At 41.6% G+C, this 21,504-nt stretch overlaps 1 protein-coding gene across 4 annotated transcripts in view; it reads left to right on the plus strand.

Annotated features, from left to right (window-relative positions):
- Positions 1-21,504, plus strand: part of dnah1 (dynein, axonemal, heavy chain 1) — a 38,268-nt gene that overhangs the window by 13,057 nt on the left and 3,707 nt on the right. For 2 of the 4 annotated variants that reach the window (XM_061784446.1, XM_061784448.1), the window contains 48 exons: positions 42-230; positions 861-966; positions 1,401-1,514; positions 1,608-1,757; positions 1,892-1,978; positions 2,062-2,248; positions 2,323-2,414; positions 2,494-2,648; positions 2,724-2,901; positions 3,833-4,027; positions 4,122-4,241; positions 4,990-5,148; positions 5,292-5,396; positions 5,485-5,625; positions 5,758-5,918; positions 5,987-6,144; positions 6,349-6,522; positions 7,203-7,232; positions 7,387-7,565; positions 8,956-9,186; positions 9,290-9,486; positions 9,771-9,906; positions 10,075-10,283; positions 10,407-10,578; positions 10,706-10,897; positions 11,044-11,154; positions 11,241-11,426; positions 11,510-11,701; positions 13,097-13,264; positions 13,375-13,566; positions 14,424-14,555; positions 15,009-15,134; positions 15,212-15,331; positions 15,509-15,658; positions 15,902-16,062; positions 16,524-16,749; positions 16,900-17,095; positions 17,256-17,407; positions 17,518-17,714; positions 17,812-17,956; positions 18,099-18,257; positions 18,358-18,486; positions 18,561-18,731; positions 18,822-19,001; positions 19,413-19,589; positions 19,894-20,064; positions 20,200-20,330; positions 21,124-21,268. In XM_061784446.1, coding sequence (XP_061640430.1) covers positions 42-230; positions 861-966; positions 1,401-1,514; positions 1,608-1,757; positions 1,892-1,978; positions 2,062-2,248; positions 2,323-2,414; positions 2,494-2,648; positions 2,724-2,901; positions 3,833-4,027; positions 4,122-4,241; positions 4,990-5,148; positions 5,292-5,396; positions 5,485-5,625; positions 5,758-5,918; positions 5,987-6,144; positions 6,349-6,522; positions 7,203-7,232; positions 7,387-7,565; positions 8,956-9,186; positions 9,290-9,486; positions 9,771-9,906; positions 10,075-10,283; positions 10,407-10,578; positions 10,706-10,897; positions 11,044-11,154; positions 11,241-11,426; positions 11,510-11,701; positions 13,097-13,264; positions 13,375-13,566; positions 14,424-14,555; positions 15,009-15,134; positions 15,212-15,331; positions 15,509-15,658; positions 15,902-16,062; positions 16,524-16,749; positions 16,900-17,095; positions 17,256-17,407; positions 17,518-17,714; positions 17,812-17,956; positions 18,099-18,257; positions 18,358-18,486; positions 18,561-18,731; positions 18,822-19,001; positions 19,413-19,589; positions 19,894-20,064; positions 20,200-20,330; positions 21,124-21,268 — 7,534 coding nt within the window. Of the gene's footprint in view, positions 1-41; positions 231-860; positions 967-1,400; positions 1,515-1,607; positions 1,758-1,891; positions 1,979-2,061; positions 2,249-2,322; positions 2,415-2,493; positions 2,649-2,723; positions 2,902-3,832; positions 4,028-4,121; positions 4,242-4,989; positions 5,149-5,291; positions 5,397-5,484; positions 5,626-5,757; positions 5,919-5,986; positions 6,145-6,348; positions 6,523-7,202; positions 7,233-7,386; positions 7,566-8,955; positions 9,187-9,289; positions 9,487-9,770; positions 9,907-10,074; positions 10,284-10,406; positions 10,579-10,705; positions 10,898-11,043; positions 11,155-11,240; positions 11,427-11,509; positions 11,702-13,096; positions 13,265-13,374; positions 13,567-14,423; positions 14,556-15,008; positions 15,135-15,211; positions 15,332-15,508; positions 15,659-15,901; positions 16,063-16,523; positions 16,750-16,899; positions 17,096-17,255; positions 17,408-17,517; positions 17,715-17,811; positions 17,957-18,098; positions 18,258-18,357; positions 18,487-18,560; positions 18,732-18,821; positions 19,002-19,412; positions 19,590-19,893; positions 20,065-20,199; positions 20,331-21,123; positions 21,269-21,504 lie in introns of those variants that run through there. The other 2 variants (XM_061784449.1, XM_061784450.1) reach the window with 2 other exon arrangements.

Here is a 21,504-nt window from a genome sequence, read left to right on the forward strand (position 1 = left end):
GCCATTTTAATCATTTCAATAAATTTTTCTGCTTCTCTCAGATGCTACCTGACCCTGACAGGTGCCCTTCACCTCAAGTTTGGAGGCGCTCCTGCAGGTCCAGCAGGCACAGGAAAAACAGAAACTACTAAAGATCTGGGAAAGGCTCTTGCCATCCAGACAGTTGTTTTCAACTGCTCTGACCAGCTGGATTTTATGGCAATGGGCAAGTTCCTCAAAGGCTTGGCGAGGTAAGTGTTGGTACCTGCCCTTTGAACCAAACATGTAGCCTACAAGGTGTGTCAGGAAGGGTCTGGGACTGGTTTTACAAAAGATATATTTCAATATACAAACTGCTCCCACTTCGAAGTTATCCCCTTCAAGTCTCACACACTTTCCCAGCCTTTTCTGCCATGCCTTTATGTACATGTGAAAGGATTCTTCTGAGATCCTGCGCAGCTCCGTGGTGTCAGCCATCCTAATGTCATCCACGTCTTCAAAAGAGGGTCTTCTTGACGACCCCCTTGACCTCACGTGGAGCCAGGTAGGATGAGTAGAGCGGTTGCTTCAGCACGGTGATGTTCTTCTTGGCCAGGAACTGTTAGATGCTCAGGGCATTGGAAGCAGGCATGTTGTCATGGAAAAGCAGCCACGAGTTGTCCTGCCAAAACTCTCACATCGAAACTGAACGAAGCAAACGCCGCCGATCTTTTTGTAGACCTGCTGGTTGATCGTCTGACCCACAATCAAGGGGAAAACTCATAGTTTGTAGCTTGGGTTTCAAATATAACTTTTGTGGCACTAGTCCTGCAACCTTTTCTGACACACCTCATATATAAAGATTGTTTCGCTTTAAATATTAAAATATGTCTTATTTGCAGCTCCGGTGCCTGGGCATGTTTTGATGAGTTTAATCGTATTGATGTGGAGGTGTTGTCTGTGGTGGCACAACAGATCACCACGATACAAAAGGCCCAACAGCAAAGGGTGAGTTGCTGCAAGATTAGTAACCAACTGTAAATGGGTAGACTGCAGTTAGTATCTCATTCAAATATTAGTAAAGTTGACGATGTCCTTGATAATTTTCTAAACTAAGGGTAGGCTTTTTATGAAGGAAACGTTCAAGTGTCGCACACATATTTGCACAGGTTTCTCAGATAAATTGTGTCTTGTGTGACATCTTTCTGACGTCTGTGCTGCCTTTTGTAGTTTGTGTTTTATGTTAAAAAATTTATTAGGCTGTCTATCCAGCCGCATAAGCTTCTACCATAAGCTTTAAATAGCTTCTCGGAAGACTTGCTGCGCCTCAGAAATGTCTGTTAAGAATCACGTCGATAATATGTGGTGTGTGTGGGGGATGTGAAATAAAAATTGAAATTTAATTTAATTTCAACTAATGATTGCATATTTTGTGTTTTTAGGCAGAGAGGTTTTTTTTTGAGGGTTCTGAGATTCCGCTTGTTCCCTCTTGTGCTGTATTCATCACGATGAATCCTGGTTATGCTGGCCGCACAGAGTTACCCGACAATCTTAAGGTTTGAAATGCAGATTGAATTTCTAATAATTGTGTGATGTCATTTTCTGGAAAAAGCATTCTGTAGAACCAATTTAATGATCTCTTCTCACAGGCCCTGTTTCGTCCAGTGGCCATGATGGTCCCTAACTTTGCCATGATAGCTGAAATCTCACTGTACTCATTTGGCTTCAGTGATGCCAAAGTCCTTTCTCAGAAAATCACCAGCACTTTCACACTCTCCTCGGAACAACTTAGCTCTCAGGTAAGAAGGCTGTAGACTTATGTAGACTTACTCTGACTCCATACCGGGTGTAACATTATACGAATACTTATACAAACATATACATAGTTATACGTACACAGTACGGGCAATGAACAACTTTCTTCTATGTTCAGGATCACTATGATTTTGGAATGAGATCTGTGAAGTCTGTAATCTCAGCTGCTGGAAATCTAAAGCGGGAAAATCCCAATATGAATGAGGTTTGGTGTTTTTATTTTACTTCCTACATAAAGAACACGTGTCAAGTTAGCGACTACTTACTAACAATCCTGCCAACTCGCAGGAATTGATCTGCCTGAGGGCCATCAAAGATGTCAACGTGCCAAAATTTTTACGAGATGACCTGAAGCTCTTCAACGGCATCGTGTCTGACCTTTTCCCAAAGACAAAACAGGAGCCAATCGACTATGGCACGCTTGAGGAATCTATGCGTAATATATGCACAAAGATGAACCTCAAAGATGTGGATGGTGAGTTTATCTGGCTTATTTAGATGTTGTCTTCTCTCCTGGAGTCTGTTGACAGTTGTCATCTGTGATTGCAGAATACATTGGTAAGTGTATTCAATTGTATGAGACCACTGTGGTCAGACACGGTCTGATGTTAGTGGGACCGTCTGGTTCAGGTAAAACCAAGGTGAGTCTTTATGTGCGCTGTGTTTCTGTGCACTGATTCTGTGTGGAGTCAAGTATGTAATGATTATGTCACGTTTTAGTGTTATGAGGTTCTTGGTGCGGCGATAACAGCTCTAAAAGGCCAGCCCTCTGTCAGCGGTGATCTGTATGAGGCAGTTCAGACATATGTGCTTAACCCCAAGTCGATCACTATGGGACAGCTTTACGGGGAGTATGACTTGCTCACGCATGAGTGGTAAGTTGCACTGTGCTTGACCTCACCTACAAATGACAAGACATGAGAAATGACACTTCACGCCAACCATTATAGGACAGATGGCATTCTCTCGTCTTTAATCCGGATGGGTACTGCAGTGATGGACAATGATATAAAGTGGTACATGTTTGATGGTCCAGTAGATGCTGTCTGGATTGAAAACATGAACACTGTGCTGGATGACAACAAAAAACTCTGCCTTAGCTCTGGAGAAATCATCAAGCTCACTGAGGTATGGTAAAACAGTTCTTGAGTTTTCATTCTGCCTATGATCTTTGCTTTACAGTGTACACACAAAAGTCCCATTTCCTCCTGCAGACCACACTGCAAAAAAAAAAGATCCTTTGGGCCCAACATAAAAAAATACCCCAATTTGTTACCAATAAATGTATTAGTTTGCCTCAGATTATATTTATGATCGAGTTCAAACCTTAAATTCTGATATGATGTGTATTGCTTTTGCCTTAGTCAACATTTACATTCACACAAAGTTAAAATATGATTTATTATATAGGCCATAGACTATTTTGATTAGTATTTCTTTCATTCCTTCCTTTTCCACTTCTAATTACTTTTGTCCTTTTTCCTTTCCCTAATTCTCTTTTACCCTTCTGACCTACTTTGTCCTCCTCCCTTCTCTTTCTTCCTCATTACATTCCGTCTTGCTTTCCAAAGCTAGCACTGTGAGGCAGACGTGCTAACCACTCGCCAATTGTTCCACTCTGGTTTCCTATGCTTTCTGTCATTCATCCCGTTCTAATTTTCCTTCTCCATTCCTTTCTGACCTACCTAATTATCCTTATTTTGCCTTCCTTTATTCGTCATTACTTTTGTCTGTTCTTGATTCCGTTCTGTTTCCTTCCAAAATATAAAAAAAAATCTGTAAAGTAATCATCAGTCCTATCAGTAACTATGAGCACAAAAAACACATTTACCCACAATCAACGATCAACCTGGTGTGAGGCCACATGGTCATGTGACACCAAAAACTAGTGAACATGCTTTTTAAGTAAAACTAATGCTTTTAATTTGGTTTGAGGGGAGTGAAGTTTGCTTTCAGTCAAAGTGAACAAAACATGTTTGAACTGGAAACCGCAATTTTCAATTAAACTAATGTAAGAGTACACTTTAGATGAATGACACAGTCATTTTACTCTTTTCAGTGCATGACCATGATGTTTGAGGTGCAGGACTTGGCAGTGGCATCACCAGCTACAGTGTCTCGCTGTGGCATGATCTACCTGGAGCCCAGTATTTTGGGCCTCATCCCCTTTACAGAGTGTTGGATCCGGCAGGTCCCCAAAATAATGAGACCGTTCAAAAAAGAGCTCACTTCCTTGTTTGAGCAGTTCCTACAGGTGAGAGTGAAAAAAACACACACAACAGCAAGAGGCTCCAAGGCATGTTCATTATGTACAGTATGTGCTACCTTTCTTCTTTATGTCTATACAGGACTCTATCAATTTTATTCGCATATCAGTAAAGGAGGTCATCACATCACTGGACAGCAATCTGACCTGTAGTCTTCTAAAACTTATGGACTGCTTCTTCAGTCCTTTCAACTTTAGTGAGGTTTGTATCTTGAGTTACAGGTACTCACTAAATAAAAAAAAAAAGCTTAATTTAGTTAGGTAGTTCAATTGAAAAAAATTAACTCATATTATAGAGATAGACTGCACCCACTCACAGTGAAATATTTAATGATTTTTTTTTTATATGTATAATTTTGATGATAATAGCTCACAGCAAACGAAAACCCCAAATTCACCATCTCTAGAAACTAGAATATTACATGACAATCAGTCAGTCAAGAAACAATGAAAATAATTTTTCATGTAGAAATTAGGCAGGAATTTGCCCTCTAAAAAGTATTTTCCCAATATTACCTCAATATTTTATCAACCTCCAAAGTTCAGCTTTGCATGATTAATTCTCAATAATAGTTAAAAAATATTGCCCTGCGATTGGCTGGCAACCAGTTCAGGGTGTACCCCGCCTCCTGCCCGATGACAGCTGGGATAGGCTCCAGCACGCCCGCGACCCTAGTGAGGAGAAGCGGCTCAGAAAATGGATGGATGGATGGAGTTAAAAAATATAGTCATACAAATCAATGTTCGATATTTATTTGATATTTTTGGCATGTCACTACAGATGAGACTATTTTGGCATATATTAATGCCAAAGGTTTTGTAATGTATGGCATTTTGCCTTTTAGCTCTACAAATATCTGCATCCTCACAATACCTTTCTTTTATTTTCTTGTTCTGCACTGTGCTTTGTGTAACTACACACCAATCACAAATCCTTGCTTGTCTCATAGGAAGACAAGCCACCACCCCGAAATAAACTAGACCGTATCAAGGAGCTGATTGAGCCGTGGTTCATTTTCTCCCTGGTTTGGAGTGTCGGTGCCACAGGCGATACACCCAGTGCCCAGCGCTTTAGTGCCTGGCTCAGAAACAAGATGTCAGAAGAAAAGGTCACATTACAGCTCTGCTTTTGGATCAGTGACCCAATGTTTAGCAGATTGATGCTGTTAATAAATTTTTTGGAAATATATGTTATATATATATATATGTTAATATATTATTTGGAAATAATGTGAATGTATTTTGCTTTCAGATTAATTTATGTTTCCCAGAAGAAGGCCTGGTATATGACTACAGGCTTGATGATGCAGGCATAAGTCGCTGGAATGAAGAAGAGGAAGATAAAAAGGACAGAAAGGTAAACGGTTTGTACCGAATAGAAAGATTGGAGACTTTCAGTCATTTCTAGCTGTTGAACCATTTATTATCTACTTTATATCCAACAGGTGCAGTGGGTCAACTGGGTGAATGATGCAAAGAGTGTTGTAATCACCCCAGATACAAGTTACTCTGACATCATAGTGCCCACTGCTGACACCGTGAGAATGACTTTCCTTATGGATATGCTTTTGACCAATATGAAGCCTGTAAGTGAATCCATGTCTATGAATGCTTCAAAAAGATGATCACAAAAGTAGCCTCCAGCATTTACTTCAACATTAACATTTACAATGCTTTTACTAGACTAAACTGCCCAACTTTGTCTGTTTATGAACCAGTTGCTTTGTATCGGCCCCACCGGGACAGGAAAGACTCTTGCCTTGTCTGACAAGCTGCTAAAGAACATGCATCCGCAATACGTCACGCACTTCCTCATGTTTTCAGCACGCACCTCAGCCAACCAGACTCAAGATTTTATAGACAGCAAGCTGGACAAAAGGTATGCTTTAATAACAGATAAGTTGTTCACTTCTTATTTAACTTGAAAATCTGATTGTTGTGTGTTAGGCGGAAAGGTGTGTTTGCGCCTCCTAAAGGCAAGTACTTCATTTTCTTCATTGATGACCTCAACATGCCATTGTTGGAGACCTATGGCGCCCAGCCGCCTATTGAACTGCTGCGGCAGTGGATGGACCACACTGGCTGGTATGACAGGAAGCAGATTGGTTAGTAGATCCTACCACATTTGGATCGTTATTGTTGAAAGACTTCTCTTGAATGCGTTTTTGTCCACTCTTTGTTTTGTTTTGTTTTTTGTCCATTCTTAGCGCTACTCAAAACTTAAATGTTAAGTTTTCATCAAGTTGTGATATGTCAATTGCCAATTGTCTTCATCCTTTTCCATCTTTTATTTTGCGCCTCCACCATAGGGGCTTTCAAGCAAATAGTGGATATCAATTTCGCCTGTGCCATGGGACCTCCAGGTGGAGGCCGCAACCCCATCACACCGCGCTTCACACGACACTTCAGTTTTCTATCCTTCACTGAACTGGAGGATGCCAGCATGAAAAAGATTTTCTCTACCATTTTAGGCAGCTGGATGAGTGAGTCAGTGGTCCCACACAGTTGTGAATATAGAGTTGCAATTGTTGAGAATACATACAGTACAGTGTAGTCCTCGGCGATATTAGATTTGTCTTTTTAGCAAAAACAAAGAAAAAAATAAAAAAAATACTCAAAGGAAACTCAAATGGAGTCACTGATGGTGTAGTGGTACACTCGCCTGACTTTGGTGCAGGCAGCGTGGGTCCAGTTCCCACTCAGTGACGGTGTGAATGTGAGTGTGAATGGTTGTCCTTGTCTATATGTGCCCTGCGACTGACTGGCGACCAGTTCAGGGTGTAGTCCGCCTTTCGCCCGAAGTCAGCTGGGATAGGCTCCAGCGTCCCGCGACCCTAACCAGGATAAGCGGTGTTGATAATGGATGGATGGATGGAAACTCAAATGAACATTTAATGGGTTCTTCCTTGAATGTGTGTCAGCCCGCTACAAAGTTCATTTAAAAAAAAAAAAAAAAAAAAAATGCAATTTTTACATAATCCTGCTCACTGTAGCTGTCCTACTGTTTACTATTTTACTGTCATTTTGACCTCTTTGAAAAAGGTCATTAAAACACCAAAGCTCACAGTGGCCCAGCCCGGGACTTTTCCACAGTACCTTGTTTGTACTTCTGAACTCGTGAACAAGATCAAGTTGTTTCTAATTATATGTATGTTCTCTTTAGATGGAAACATGAGTAAAAAGAATCCAGGCAGTAAGTCAATGATGCTGAATGTTTTTCATACTTGACTAGTATTGTAGCTGTCATCACATTTAAATACCACAAAAGTATTGAAAGCTTTTAAGTCCCCCACTGAAAAAGATTAGACCTTGAATTTCACCTTTTTCTGTCATTTTTTTCTCATCAGGATCAGTGCCAGAAATTGTGCCACTGAACAATGCAATCGTCATTGCCACTATCCGTGTGTACGCTACTATATGCACTCAGCTTCTCCCAACTCCTACAAAGTCTCACTACACATTCAACCTCAGAGACCTGTCCAAGGTCTTCCAAGGTATCCTCATGGCTGAGACATCCATGATAGAGGTATTACTGACAAACACCCAATGCACAGTAGTAGTGACTACTGTATATCTGCGTGTGTGTGTGTGTATTTATATATGCATGTATATATGTATGTGTGTACAGTGCCTTGAAAAAGTATTGCCCCTTCTCAAATTCTTATATTTTTGCAGTTTCCCCACTTTAATGTTTGAGCTCATCAAACAAATGTAAATATCAGACCAATATAACCCAGGTGAACTTAAAATGCTGTTGCTAAATGGTGATTTCATTTACCAGTATTGAGGACAAAAAAAAAAGTTATGAAAAAGTAATACCCCCCTAAACCTAATAACTGGTAGGGCCATCCTCAGCAGCAACAACTGAAATCAAGCGTTTTCTATAAGTGGCAATGAGTCTTTCACATTTCTGCGGAGATATTTTGGCCCACTCTCCCTTGCAGAATTGTTTAAATTCAGCAAAAATGGAGGGTTTTCAAGCATGAATGACCTTTTTAAGGTCATGCCACTGCATTTCAATCGGATTCTAGACTAGACTAGTCTAGACTTTGACTAGGCCACTCCAAAACCTTCATTTTGTTTTTTAAGCCATTCAGAAGTTGACTTGCTGGTGTGTTTTGGATCATTACCCTGCTGCAGAACCCAAGTGCGCTTCAGTTTGAGGTCACAAACTGATGGCTGAATATTCTCCTTCATGATTTTCTATTAAAGAGCACAATTCATGGTTCCATCAATCACAGTCCAAGACCATCACACTACCACTGCCCATGTCTGACTGTTGGTATGTTCTTTTTCTGAAATGCTGTGCTACACTTATACCAGATGTAATGAGACACACACCTTCCAAAAAGCTCCACTTTCATCTTGTCAGTCATTCTAATATTCTCCCAAAAGCCTTGGGAATCATTAACCGGAGAAAACCCATGCAAGCATGGGGAGGGCAGAGCCAGATTTGAACCCCCAAGCTCGAGAACTATGAGATGTATGTGCTCACCCCTCGCCCACTGTGCAGCCTTGTAAAGTCATAATGACACTAAATATTTGCATGAAAAACATGAACATGTCTTCTTGCGCTGCTGTATGACCTCGTATTCTTTCACCTCACTGAAAACCAGTTCATCCATTCATAACTCCAAAACGTATGTCTTTCTTTTTTTTTTTTTTTTTTTTACTACTACTGGCTGAGACCCAACCGTAACGGGGCAGTGACCCACTATGGGTCCCGACATACCAGTTGAGAAATACTGCTGTAGATCACACCGCATGTTCTATATTGAAATTTACCTGCTATTCAATGAACAAATCATATCAAAAAAATTTTAACAGTAATTATATGACTAACACCACAACCTGACAATGTTTGAGTAGAATGGACAAGCATCAGGTGTTAATTGCATTATTTTGCTTGTTCTTAGAGCAAAGAGATGCTGCTTCAGCTGTGGTACCACGAAAACTGCCGGGTTTTCCAGGACCGCTTGGTGTGTGCGGAAGACAGGGAGTGGTTCAGCTCCCTCCTGAAGGAATTTATTCAGGAGTTTGGCTGTGACTTTGACGTGGTCGTGCCATGCCAGCCTGTTTTATATGGGGATTTTATGGTTCCCGGCGCGCTGCACAAAGTCTACACTTTCATAGATGACAAGGAAAAGGTGACCAGAGACAACTAATTGCTGCCATATCAAATGTGTGGAGTTTTATTAACATGCAATGAAACATTTGTTAAGTTTCCCACTTCACTATTATAATTTATAGCTGGAAGATGTTATGGTGGAGTACATGGAAGACTACAACCAGAACTGCACACCCAAGATGAAGCTCGTGCTCTTTATGGATGCGATTCAGCATGTTTGCCGAATCAGCCGTGTCCTGCGCCAGCCACTGGGCAATGCCCTGCTGCTTGGTGTGGGTGGCAGTGGACGACAGTCCCTCACTAAGCTTGCCTCATATATGTAAGAATCCTACATTTTATGCACATCTCAGGTGCTTTTTTCCTCATGCTTATTGCTTTAAAAAAAAAAAGAATTCCCCCAAAAATTATTTTCTAGGATTCACTCATTATTTGAGCCTGTAGACATTAAGCACAACTCATTGTGTGCTTGAGATCTGAAAGATCTTAGCAGCAGTTCTCATAAATCATATATACATTTATGCAGACAACACATTTTAATTTACAACAACTTCTACATTGTGGTCTTAAAATGTGTTATGCTAATTTTTTTTTTTTTACATTTAGATCAGAGTACAAGTGTTTCCAGATCGAGCTATCAAAGAACTATGGTCAGTTAGAGTGGCGGGAAGACATTAAAAGCATCATGATGAAGGCTGGCATTCATAACCAGCAGATCACCTTCCTCTTCGTGGACACACAGGTTTTCAGTTGTCTCTTTTCCTTTTCACTGTACCTGTGTGTGTGTGTGTGTGTGTGTGTGTGTGTGTGTGTGTGTTGAAAGTTTAACCTGTGACATAGTACATACTGATTACAGTACTGTTCAGAAATTGGTCGAGAATGAAAATAATTTGGATTATTTCTTCACCAGATTAAAAGTGAGTCATTCCTGGAAGACATCAACAGCATTTTGAACTCTGGCGATGTTCCGAATTTGTATGCATCAGATGAGCAGGAGCGCATCCTGGCATCAATGAAGCCAGTGGTCCAAGAGTTGGCCCAGCAGCCAACCAAATCAAATCTTATGGCTGCTTACCTTAAAAGAGTCCGCACAAACATCCACACTGTACTCTGCATGAGGTAAGTAGTTCCTTCCATGTGTTTTTTTTCTTTTCAAAGTGAGTAAGTAAGTAGTGTGTCTGCTTCCTTTGTTGATTTAATTGAATATCATTCCTGCTTACATTCTTCTGTCGTTCGTTAAAGTCCTATCGGGGAAGTGTTTCGTGCAAGACTGAGGCAGTTTCCTTCACTGGTAACATGTTGCACCATAGACTGGTTCAGTGCATGGCCAGATGAAGCTCTGCAAGCTGTGGCCACATCGTTTCTTAATGAGCTGCCCGAGCTAGAAGCTAGCCCTGAGGTCATGGATGGACTGGTGAGGCTACAGTATTTGTGTTTTCTTTATCTTGGGAGGAAATTATAGAAATACAGTATATCTAGATTGGTCATGGATATTTGGTCCTTGTGTGGAGCTACTAACTAATAAGTTCGTATTTTTCCAGACAGTTATGTGCATGAAGATTCACCAGAATGTAGCCAACAAGTGTGAACAGTTCCTTGCTGAGCTTTCTCGCCAAAACTACGTGACCCCTAAGAGCTACCTGGAACTGCTCAATATCTTCTCAAATCTCATTGGACGGAAGAAGCAAGAGCTGTGCCATGCGCGTGAGCGCATGAGGACTGGTCTGGACAAGGCAAGGCCCCAAGAAGAGAAATGACACCTGATGTGCTTGTTCATTTTGCACTGTCACATGTTTGGAATGGAGGGATTAGGTTTGATTGAATGTAAATATTCCTTACTACCAGTTTTTGGGACTGAATATGTGTTCTTATTCTGTAGCTTCTAAGCACAGCAGAGGATGTGAGTAAGATGCAAGAGGAGCAGGAGGTGATGAGGCCACTTTTGGAGGAGGCGGCAAGGGAAACGGAGGTCACAATGGAAACTATCAAAGTAAGTAAATATGTGATGTCTTAAGATTCATTGCAAGTAATGGGTGGTGAATCAAACGAAATTAACTTTCTATTTTACAATGGCAGAAAGACTCTGTGATTGCAGAGGAGACACAGAAGTCAGTTCAAGAAGAAGAAGCAAAGGCTTCAGAGAAAGCCCGTGTAGCAGGGGAAATTGCCAGCGATGCGCAGAGGGATCTAGATGAGGCCCTTCCAGCCCTCGAAGCTGCAACCAACAGCCTTAAGTCACTCAACAAGAATGATGTCACTGAGGTCAGAGAGTTGGATCTGCTCAACTTTCTTCATATATTGAACTACAACAAAAAACAATTTTAACTTCCGGAATGCCTCCATAGGTGCGAGCCATGCAGCGTCCTCCTCATGGCGTGAAGCTGGTAATTGAGGCTGTGTGCATTATGAAGGATGCCAAACCTAAGAAGGTGCCTGGAGAAAAACCTGGAACCAAGGTTGATGACTACTGGGAACCTGGCAAAGTATTGCTGCAGGATCCTGGCAAGTTTCTTGATAGCCTTTTTGGCTATGATAAGGTAGTGTATATGGAGTAAATTCCCTATAGCTAATTGTCTTGTATAGTTGTCTCAGCATTTATAGCAGGGGTGGGCGAAGTACGATCCACACATCCACATACTGGCGGTCATTTTACATTATCAAGTCATTGACTGTATTTGTGAATGGTAGTTTGTTCGTATGTGCCCTGCAATCGGCGAGTGACCAGTTCACACCGCGTCTCGCCCAGAGTCAGCTGGGATAGGCACCAGCACACCCGTGACCCTTGTGTGGATAAGCAGTTCAGAGAATGGATAGGGGCACCTGGCCTACGTCATATCAAAGCGACAGCTGTAATGCAGAATTCCAGCTTAGGTGACGGCAGACGCTACGTAAGGCAGATTTAAATAATTGAGAATGAATTGTTGAATTATTAAAATAACCTACAGATTTTGACTTTTTTTTTTTTTTTTTTTTTTAAATATCTATGAACTACCTAGCCCATCTGTCTGTTTTAAAAATCAAATGCGGCCCTTGGGCACAAAGGTTTGCCCATCCATGCTCTATATTGTAGTCCTTGCAAAATGACTGATGTACCACATCTTTGTAAACACAGTAGATCTTCGTACTTATATAAATTATTTTGGGGGATTGGAGCAAGAACCCTTATTGTTCCTTGCTTTTTTTTTCAGGAGCAGGGAGAAACTGTTCAGCACCATAACATATTGTTTTTGACCTTTCCACAGTTGTTGTATGTGTTGTATTTGTATATGTTTAATGGTTTAAATCTTTATTCGGACTTAGCAATATCCACATGAATTTTAAAATTGGATAGAACAATGACAGTTTGTGATGATGAGTAGCAAGGTAACATGTCAAGAGAGCAACGAAGACTTATTTATCTTCCATCCATTTTCTGTACCGCTTTATCCTCACTCGCAGGCTTGCTGCAGCCTATCCCAGCTATCTTCGGACGAGGGGCGGGGTACACCCTGAACTGGCCACCAGCCTATCGCAGGGCACATATAAACAAACAACCATTTGCGCACACATTCACACCTAAGGGCAATTTAGAGTCTTCAATCAACCTACCACGCATGTTTTTGGGATGTGGGAGGAAACCGGAGTACTTGGAGAAAACCCACGCAGGCACGGGGAGATCATGCAAACTCCACAATTTGCACCCCGGTCCTCAGAACTGTGAGGCAGATGTGCGAACCAGTCGGTCACCGTGCTGCCCTTTTATTTATATTTTATTTTAAAATCAGGACAATTCAAAGGCTACTTTAGCTATCTAATTTTAGCTGTACCAGTTCGAGTTTATTTAACCTTTCTTGTCGATCATCAGCTCAAATCATCACTTTTTTTTGCCTTTTGCTTTTAACTGTACTTTGTAAAAACTGCTACAGTAGTTCCTCCATTTAATATTTCTGCAGGAAAACATCCCGGAAAGAGTGATTACTTTGGTGCAACCCTACATAGATAATGAAGAATTCCAACCTGCTGCCATTGCCAAGGTTTCCAAAGCCTGTACCTCAATTTGTCAGTGGGTTCGAGCCATGCACCTTTATCACTTTGTGGCCAAGGGTGTGGAGCCTAAAAGGGTAAAACATGGAATCTGTGTTTGAGTCATTATGTCAAGATGAGACTTTACATAATATAATTCAACTGTAAGAGTGTCATCTTAACAGGCAAACTGTATATATTTGAACAGCAAGCTCTCCAGGCAGCACAGGAGGAGTATGATGAGTCACAGAGAAGTTTGAAAGCTGCTAAAGAAATGCAAGCGGCTGTGGAGAGTGGTATTGCGGCATTGCAGGCCAAGTACCAAGACTGCCTGGCCAAGAAAAATGAGCTGGACAACAAGTATCAACTGTGTGAGATACGCCTGGTTCGAGCAGACAAGGTGAGAGCAGGGATGAGGAACTTTATTGTTGTACACAAATTATTCAACACTCTCATGTGATGTAATTAGCTGTGATATACAGCAGTGGTTAAAGACCGGTTTATGCTAGTACATGTGTTCAGCAGACCGGCAACCGTTTGTCGACAGGGAGAGGGCGGGGGTGGTTGGGCGGGTGAGGTTGTTGGCCAGTTGTAGGGGCGGTGCCAACTGATTCGGAAGCTCATCTTCTAAGGGTTGGTGGAGGGGGAAGAGGTGGGTAGATGGTGTGTCCCAATCGGACGTTAATCATCGACAAGGTGTGGGGTGCACTCTTTCCCAGTCCACCCACTCTTTCCTAGTGGTTGGGGGTGCAGCCTGGCACCAAATGGCCCGAGGACCGGTGGTTGGGGACCACTGATCTACAATCATTATATTAACCTGCTGGAGTAACACTATCAACTGGCCCATTTGTACTTTTACTTCAGTTAATTTAGTTTCCTGACTATTCTCAATCACTTCTGACATCCATCCATTTTCTTTATGACACAGTTCAGGGTTTAGGTTAAGCCTATCCCAACTGATTTATGGCAAGAGGTGGCATGTACCTGAGGCTCACACTCACATTCATCGCTGCAAACACACAGGCGCTGGCCTTGCAAGCACAAGAATATACAGTACTCATTATTAAAAAAAATAAATCCTGGGTCAAGATTCCAACCCAGTGAGGCAGCAGTGCAAACACGTTCTCTACTGGGCAGTCCAGCAACAATTGGAATTCATGATTTAATCTTCTATTAAAGATATATTTCTCCTTTGGCATCTTGATGACTGTATTTGGTCCGTCTGGTCCACATTGATGATACTCTGTTGTGCTTCAGCTTATAGCTGGACTGGCAGATGAGAAAACACGCTGGAAAGAGACGGTGCAACATCTGGAATACATGGTCAATAATGTGTCAGGCGATGTGCTGATGTCTGCAGGATATGTATCATACCTGGGGCCCTTCACCGTAAGTCCTGAACTAGAGAAACCACATTCTAGAATATATTTTGACATATTCCCTCAGTGCTTTTGAGGGCTTGTGGGATGAAATTAAATGTTTCGCATTAATCAGAATCAGACTCCTCTTAATTTGCTATGTCAAAAAACACACAAGGAATTTTTCTCTGGTAGTTGGAGCCGATCTAGTATGACAATAGACACCAATTTTGAGAAAAAATACTATTGAGACATAAAAACATAAAAACACACTACTACACTGGCAATTTAATGGCAAGAGGGAAGAAGTTGCTGGAATGTCTGCATGTTTTAGTTTGCATTGATTGATAACGTCTACCTGAGGGGAGGAGCTGGAAGAGGTGGTGACCAGCATGTGGATTGTCCAAGACTTGGATACAGGTGAATCGGTAAACACTGTTACATAATTTGCATCGACATGCTCTATGTTTTTTTTTGTGTGTAGGGATCTTACAGGGCAGCCATGGGAGAGGAGTGGCTACGATGTTTCAAGGAGTTAAACATTCCACATACTGATGCACCCAACCTCATGACCACTCTCGGAGATCCTGTCAAGATCCGCTCCTGGCAGGTCAGAACTAACTTAATTGGTTTGTTTAACCATTTAACCATCTCCAGGATCACACTGCAGTCTTTTTATGTAAACAGCTATCAGGTCTACCTAAGGACAACCTTTCAGTGGAGAATTCTGTGATTGCCCAGTATTCGCTCCGCTGGAATCTCTTCATAGATCCTCAAGGTCAAGCCAACACATGGATCAAAACCATGGTATGTTGTACCTTCACACTGAATATGTACTTTTAACTGTATAAATTGTTTCTGCCAGAGAGATTCTGACCCAAAAGTCTAGCATGCACGTATTTTGATTTGAAGCCTTGATATGTATTTGCATTTATATTCCAATCTATAAATTCTAGCCATAATAAGCCTCACTCTGTCAACCAGGAGCGGGACAGTGGATTGGAGATTATAAAGCTCAGTGACCGGGATTTTCTCCGCAGTCTTGAAAATGCAATTCGCTTTGGCAAACCCTGCTTACTTGAGAATATAGAAGAGGACCTGGATCCTGCTCTTGAACCTGTACTGCTGCAGCAGGTGAATACTCTACTGTATATCAACTCAATTCTATTGAACAATTCACCATGACATCACAGGTTCTTCCGGGTGGCAAAAGCTGAAGCGTTCGCCGGGGGCACCCCTAGTAAACAACCCATTCCATGTCATTTGACCAAGGCAAAGCGATTGAGAAAAAAGCATTAACGGCTTCAATGAATGATTTTCTACTTGCAGGGTGGTAAGGGAAGTATTCTTTTCTGAACACACCTGTTTGGCCCTTAGACATTTAAGGAGCAAGGCAGCTTAAAACTGAAGCTTGGCGATTCTACCATCCCATACCATGAGAGTTTCAAGTTTTACATCACCACCAAGTTACCAAACCCACACTACTCCCCAGAGGTTTCCACTAAAGTCACCCTCATCAACTTCACACTGTCACCAAGGTAACACTCATTGTATACAGTTACAATCATTCTGTTTTTGTTCACAACACAGATCTAGTTTTCCTGTCATAAAAGGGTCGTAATAACATGATTAAGAACTACTCTACAGTTAAAAATATGTTTATAGAATATTCAACAAAATCAAACAAAATATTGATTGCACAAAATAGGACCGCATCCAAAATGCATCCTGTTTATTGGAAAAAATTTGAAGCAAATGCGGACAATTTAAAGGCAACAGTCATTATCCGTAATCATTAGATATAATAAACATATATAATCTTCTACTCACATGTGTGAGCACACACGTGCACACACACAGACACACACGTACACAAAATATTTAGATTTTGTGATAAAAGGTTTAGATTAAAAAAGTTTGTTCTTTATAGTACTCTTAATTTCCTTTTCTGCTTTAAAACATTTAAATGGGTATAAATATACATTGTGTGTGTTTTCAGTGGTTTGGAAGACCAGTTGCTGGCCCAGGTGGTGGCAGCAGAACGTCCAGAACTGGAAATCGCGAAGAACCAGTTGATCATCAGCAATGCCAAAATGAAGCAGGAGCTGAAAGATATAGAGGATGAGATTCTGTTCCGTCTCAGCTCCTCAGAAGGGAACCCCGTGGACAATCAAGAGCTCATTCAAGTGTTGGAAGCTTCCAAAATCAAAGCTGGCGAGATTCAGGTCAGACACTGGAAAGACTGTTGCTTCTCAAATAATGTTATACAATTCCAACCAAAACCTTCTCCACACAGCACTCCCAAATAGTTACTCAGGGGTTACTGAATTCTGAAGTCATTATTGTTAGATTTTTTTTTTTTTTTTTTTGGTCAGGCTAAAGTGATTGTAGCAGAGGAGACAGAGAAAGACATTGACGCCACCCGTCTGACATATGTACCAGTGGCCGTGCGTACCCAGATTCTTTTCTTCTGCGTATCAGACTTGTCCAACGTTGATCCCATGTACCAATACTCCCTGGAGTGGTTTCTTGGCATCTTCATGGTTGGCATTGCCAACGCTGAAAGAGCAGGTAGAGAGACAAGCCTCTGTAAATCTCATTAAGGCCTTGATTGCAATTTTTATATTTGTGAACTGGGCCCTTCAGTAGCCAAGATTTTGGATACTGGAATTTGTCGATCGGCTGTTAAAATATAACACAGCATTTGCTGACTATTTCTTTGTACTTACAGACACGGTGGAGCAGCGAATCGAGAACATTAATGAATATTTCACCTTTAGTCTGTACTGCAATGTGTGTCGCAGCTTGTTCGAGAAGCACAAGCTCATGTTTGCCTTTCTCCTTTGTGCTCGCATCCTAATGAATGATGGGGAAATTGACATGGTAAGTAAATCAGGCACTGGCTCTCATGTTTCTTTCTCGTACAATGCAAATTGTGTATTAATCCAAATTAATGTGAGTGAGTGACATCAATCGGTTTTGTTTTCTGTCAGGCTGAGTGGCGTAACTTGTTATCTGGAGGGATGCCCAACCAGGAACTTGCCAACCCAGCCGTAAGCTGGCTGTCGGACCGTGCCTGGAAGGACATCCTGGGCCTCAGTGTTCTTGAGACCTACAGAGACCTTGCATCGACATTTGACAAACATCTGCCTGGCTTCAAAAACATTTTTGACAGCAACATTCCTCACAGGCAAACATGCTCAGACAACAGTGATGCTATGATATCGCTCATATTGAACTTACGGAAGATGTCAATATGTAACAAGTTTGTTTTCGTTTGCATTCAGAGAGCCTCTCCCTGGAGAGTGGGACACAAAGCTAGACCGCTTTCAAAAGCTGTTAGTTCTGCGCTGCCTGAGGGCTGACTGTCTGGTTCAAGGCATACAGGACTTTGTCTCCGTTAAGCTGGGACAGCGCTTCATAGAACCTCAGGTATTTTTCTTCCTCTGTTCCTCATTTTCAATTAACAAAGTCATTTTTGTACAGTACATTAACATACTGTAGGATGGCTAAAGACATTTCGAAAGAACTGTGTGCTTTATTATGTGACTATCTTTCCACATCTCATTTCTAGACATCAGACCTATCGGTGGTCTTTAAGGAGTCGTCCCCCTCCTCTCCCCTCATCTTTGTTCTGTCTCCGGGCACTGACCCAGCTTCTGATCTTTACAAGTTTGCTGATGCCATGCACTTCTCCAAGAAAATGACTGCAATCTCCCTGGGCCAAGGCCAGGTTGAACACACTCTCTCACACACACGAAATCCACATTATCGCTTCAGTTTACACCCTATGTAAAGCTGCAATATCTTCTTCTGGTCTGTGTGGTATTCAGGGCCCCTTGGCTGAAGCCTTGATGCGCACCGCCATGGAAAGAGGTCAATGGGTCTTCTTTCAGAATTGTCATTTGGCACCCAGCTGGATGCCGTCACTGGAGAGCCTTATTGAGAACATCGACCTAAAGGTATCGGAGGGGTGAAACTGCACTTTTTTCTCATTGAATTTACCTCTGAGAATAATTTCGTTGTTCCGTCACAGGTACACAAAGATTTTCGTTTGTGGGTCACAAGTCTTCCCAGCAACCGGTTCCCAGTGTCCATTCTTCAAAATGGGACAAAGATGACCATTGAGCTGCCCAAGGGCATTAAGGCAAACCTACAGAAAACCTACCTGAAGCTCACAAATGATTTTATCAACTCCTCTAACAAGGTGCTTTTTTGCCACAGTCCTCTCACAATAGCAAATCTATTTACATTTATTTTGATTAAAAAATGCATTTCTCTCCTATGTTTGCTCCAGGTATCACACTTGAAGTCGTTGCTCTTGTCTCTGTGCTTGTTCCACGGAATTGCTCTTGAGCGAAGGAAGTTTGGCCCATTGGGCTTCAATATTCCCTACGAGTTCACCGATGGTGATCTGAACATCTGCATCAGCCAACTCAGAATGTTTCTGGACGAGTACAATGACATACCTTACAAGGTGACTACATTCAACCTGTTTAACAGTCCTTGCTTTTCGTGTGTATGTGTGTGTGTGTGTGTGTGTGTGTGTGTGTGTGCCACAGAGATGTTTTTGTCAGGATGCGTTTGTCTGTTCATTTATTTGTGAGCAAATTCCTACCTGCAGTGTTTGTGCAGAATATGTATGTCAAAGGGAGTTGTATCTGGATCAAACCAGATTATATATTTAGAATTCATTTAAATTTATCATGGAAAATCCAGTTTCATCCATTCAAACACTAATGAGAACAAGATAAGTTGTTGTGCTAGCATTTTATATTTGCATTTTCTTCCCTTGATTCTGAAAAAAAGTTACATTTGCCTTCCCGTTAAAATCAGATTATCCTCTTATAGATGTTCAGTCTCCTTCATTGACCCTTCTTCCATCCAGGTGCTAAAATACACTGCAGGGGAGATCAATTATGGGGGCCGTGTGACAGATGAGTGGGACAGACGCTGTCTGCTTAGTGTGCTGGAAGATTTCTACTGTCCCGGTGTTCTCCAAGAGGATCATGTTTACTCTCAATCTGGAGTTTACCGGCAGATTGAAACAAATGTGGATATCAAGGTTCGATATGTCAGCTTTATTTGCAGCGACTGTCAACGTGTGTGATGTTCACAGCCAGTGTAAACGTTTCCACTGCTTTTTGTTGCCTATCACAAAGTGAATTTGTGAGACCATCCATTTTGTCGCAGTGCAAAATAGGTTGTGTAGTGTCTGTAGCACAAACATGATGAGTCAAGACCTTTGTCGGTCAGAGGCATGGCTTGGAATTGTACTTTTACAATTCAAACCTTTACTTAGAATTTACAGACTCTGATCAAGTGATTCCTAATTCATGACTGTCTGTTTGTGTCCTTTCTGACCTTAGGGTTACTTGGCATACATCCACAGTCTGCCCATCAATGATACACCTGAGATCTTTGGTCTCCATGACAACGCTAACATCAGCTTTGCACAGAATGAGACGTTTGCTCTGCTGGGATCTGTACTGCGTCTCCAGCCTCGAACTGCATCTGCTGGAGGCAAGACCCTGGAGGAGGTATTCATATCTGTCACCTGCATCACTGGTGTCATAACAGCCAGTGTCATCTCACATTGGGATTCTCTACCTTTTTTCGAATGGCGAAGACAAATTAAGAGTGTGTGTAACAGTGACTGACCTCCTGTACCACAGATAGTGGAGGAGATAGTAGCAGGCATCGTGGTAAAGGTCCCACAGCCTTTTGATGTTGGGGAGATGATGGAAAAGTACCCTGTGCTCTACGAGGAGTCCATGAACACAGTGCTCATGCAGGAGGTCATCAGGTAACAGCAGTAAACTGTATTCCTCTGCTTCATCTGAAATACTGAATACTAGAATTTTTAGCACCCAGAGAGCGCAAATGTCCATCAAGGCTGATACACGTGTCACGTAGTTAACAGCCACCATCTTTTTTAAGATCATACTTCCTGAAAGGAGGGTAAAGTTTCATCCAATGTGTGGCTTGTCATCAAACCTTTATGTGGCTTTGAGGGAAAATTACCATCCTATCAAAATCTGTTGACCGGAAATATTAATAATAATAACAATTAATAATACACACGGCAGCACTATCCTCCCCTAGTGACAATAAGCGGTACAGAAAATGGATGGATGAATTGAGTTTGGCCCTTGAAGGAAAATAAACTGAAAGAAATAGGAATGGTGTAAATGGTCTGAAGATTCCCCACCACAGATAACATAGATACACATCATACACTATATGGGTATGAGTATTGGGATGTCTTGACATTCGACCTTGCAGGCACTAAAAATGGAAGAAAACATAGCGCTAGTCCCATCGAAATGTTCCTAATGTACACTACTGATCAAAGATGTCGCCCAAGCTCGGATTGTTGGTTAATTAAAAGACTGATGTTCATATGGTGTACTTGTGTTTACATGTATATTTTTCCAAATTCCTTGTTATGTTTTTCTCTGGAGTTACCACAATTAATCTTTGTGCACCAAAAATAATATTTGTCAAATATTAATCTATGCACCAATAATTCCAGTAGTCTGGCCAACTCTCGTGAAAGACATAAAGTAAGCGGTCCTTGTGTCTTATCTGCCGTTCAGATACAACAATCTGCTGGAGGTCATCGCTCAGAGTCTCAGTGATATTGTGAAGGCTCTGAAAGGTTTAGTGGTGATGTCATCAGAACTGGAGCTAATGGCCAACAGCCTGTTCAACAACGGTGTGCCTGATATGTGGAAGGCTAAGGCAAGATGCACGCACACACTCACACACACACACGCAACAACATCTCATTTACAACCATTCTGATCCCCTGGAAGATAGGAGGCTCCAGAGGTCATGTTGCATAACTTGTTTGAAACACTGTTGATGAAATGTCTCTTGATTGGATCAATTTGTTTTTATTTCTTAAAAACCTTTCACAACACTATGTAGAAAAGCAACGCCAAAATGTGCAAGACAGAATACAATGTATTTTGCAC

This window comes from Phyllopteryx taeniolatus, chromosome 9 (assembly GCF_024500385.1).
Source record: "Phyllopteryx taeniolatus isolate TA_2022b chromosome 9, UOR_Ptae_1.2, whole genome shotgun sequence".
NCBI classification, from domain to species: Eukaryota; Metazoa; Chordata; class Actinopteri; order Syngnathiformes; family Syngnathidae; genus Phyllopteryx; species Phyllopteryx taeniolatus.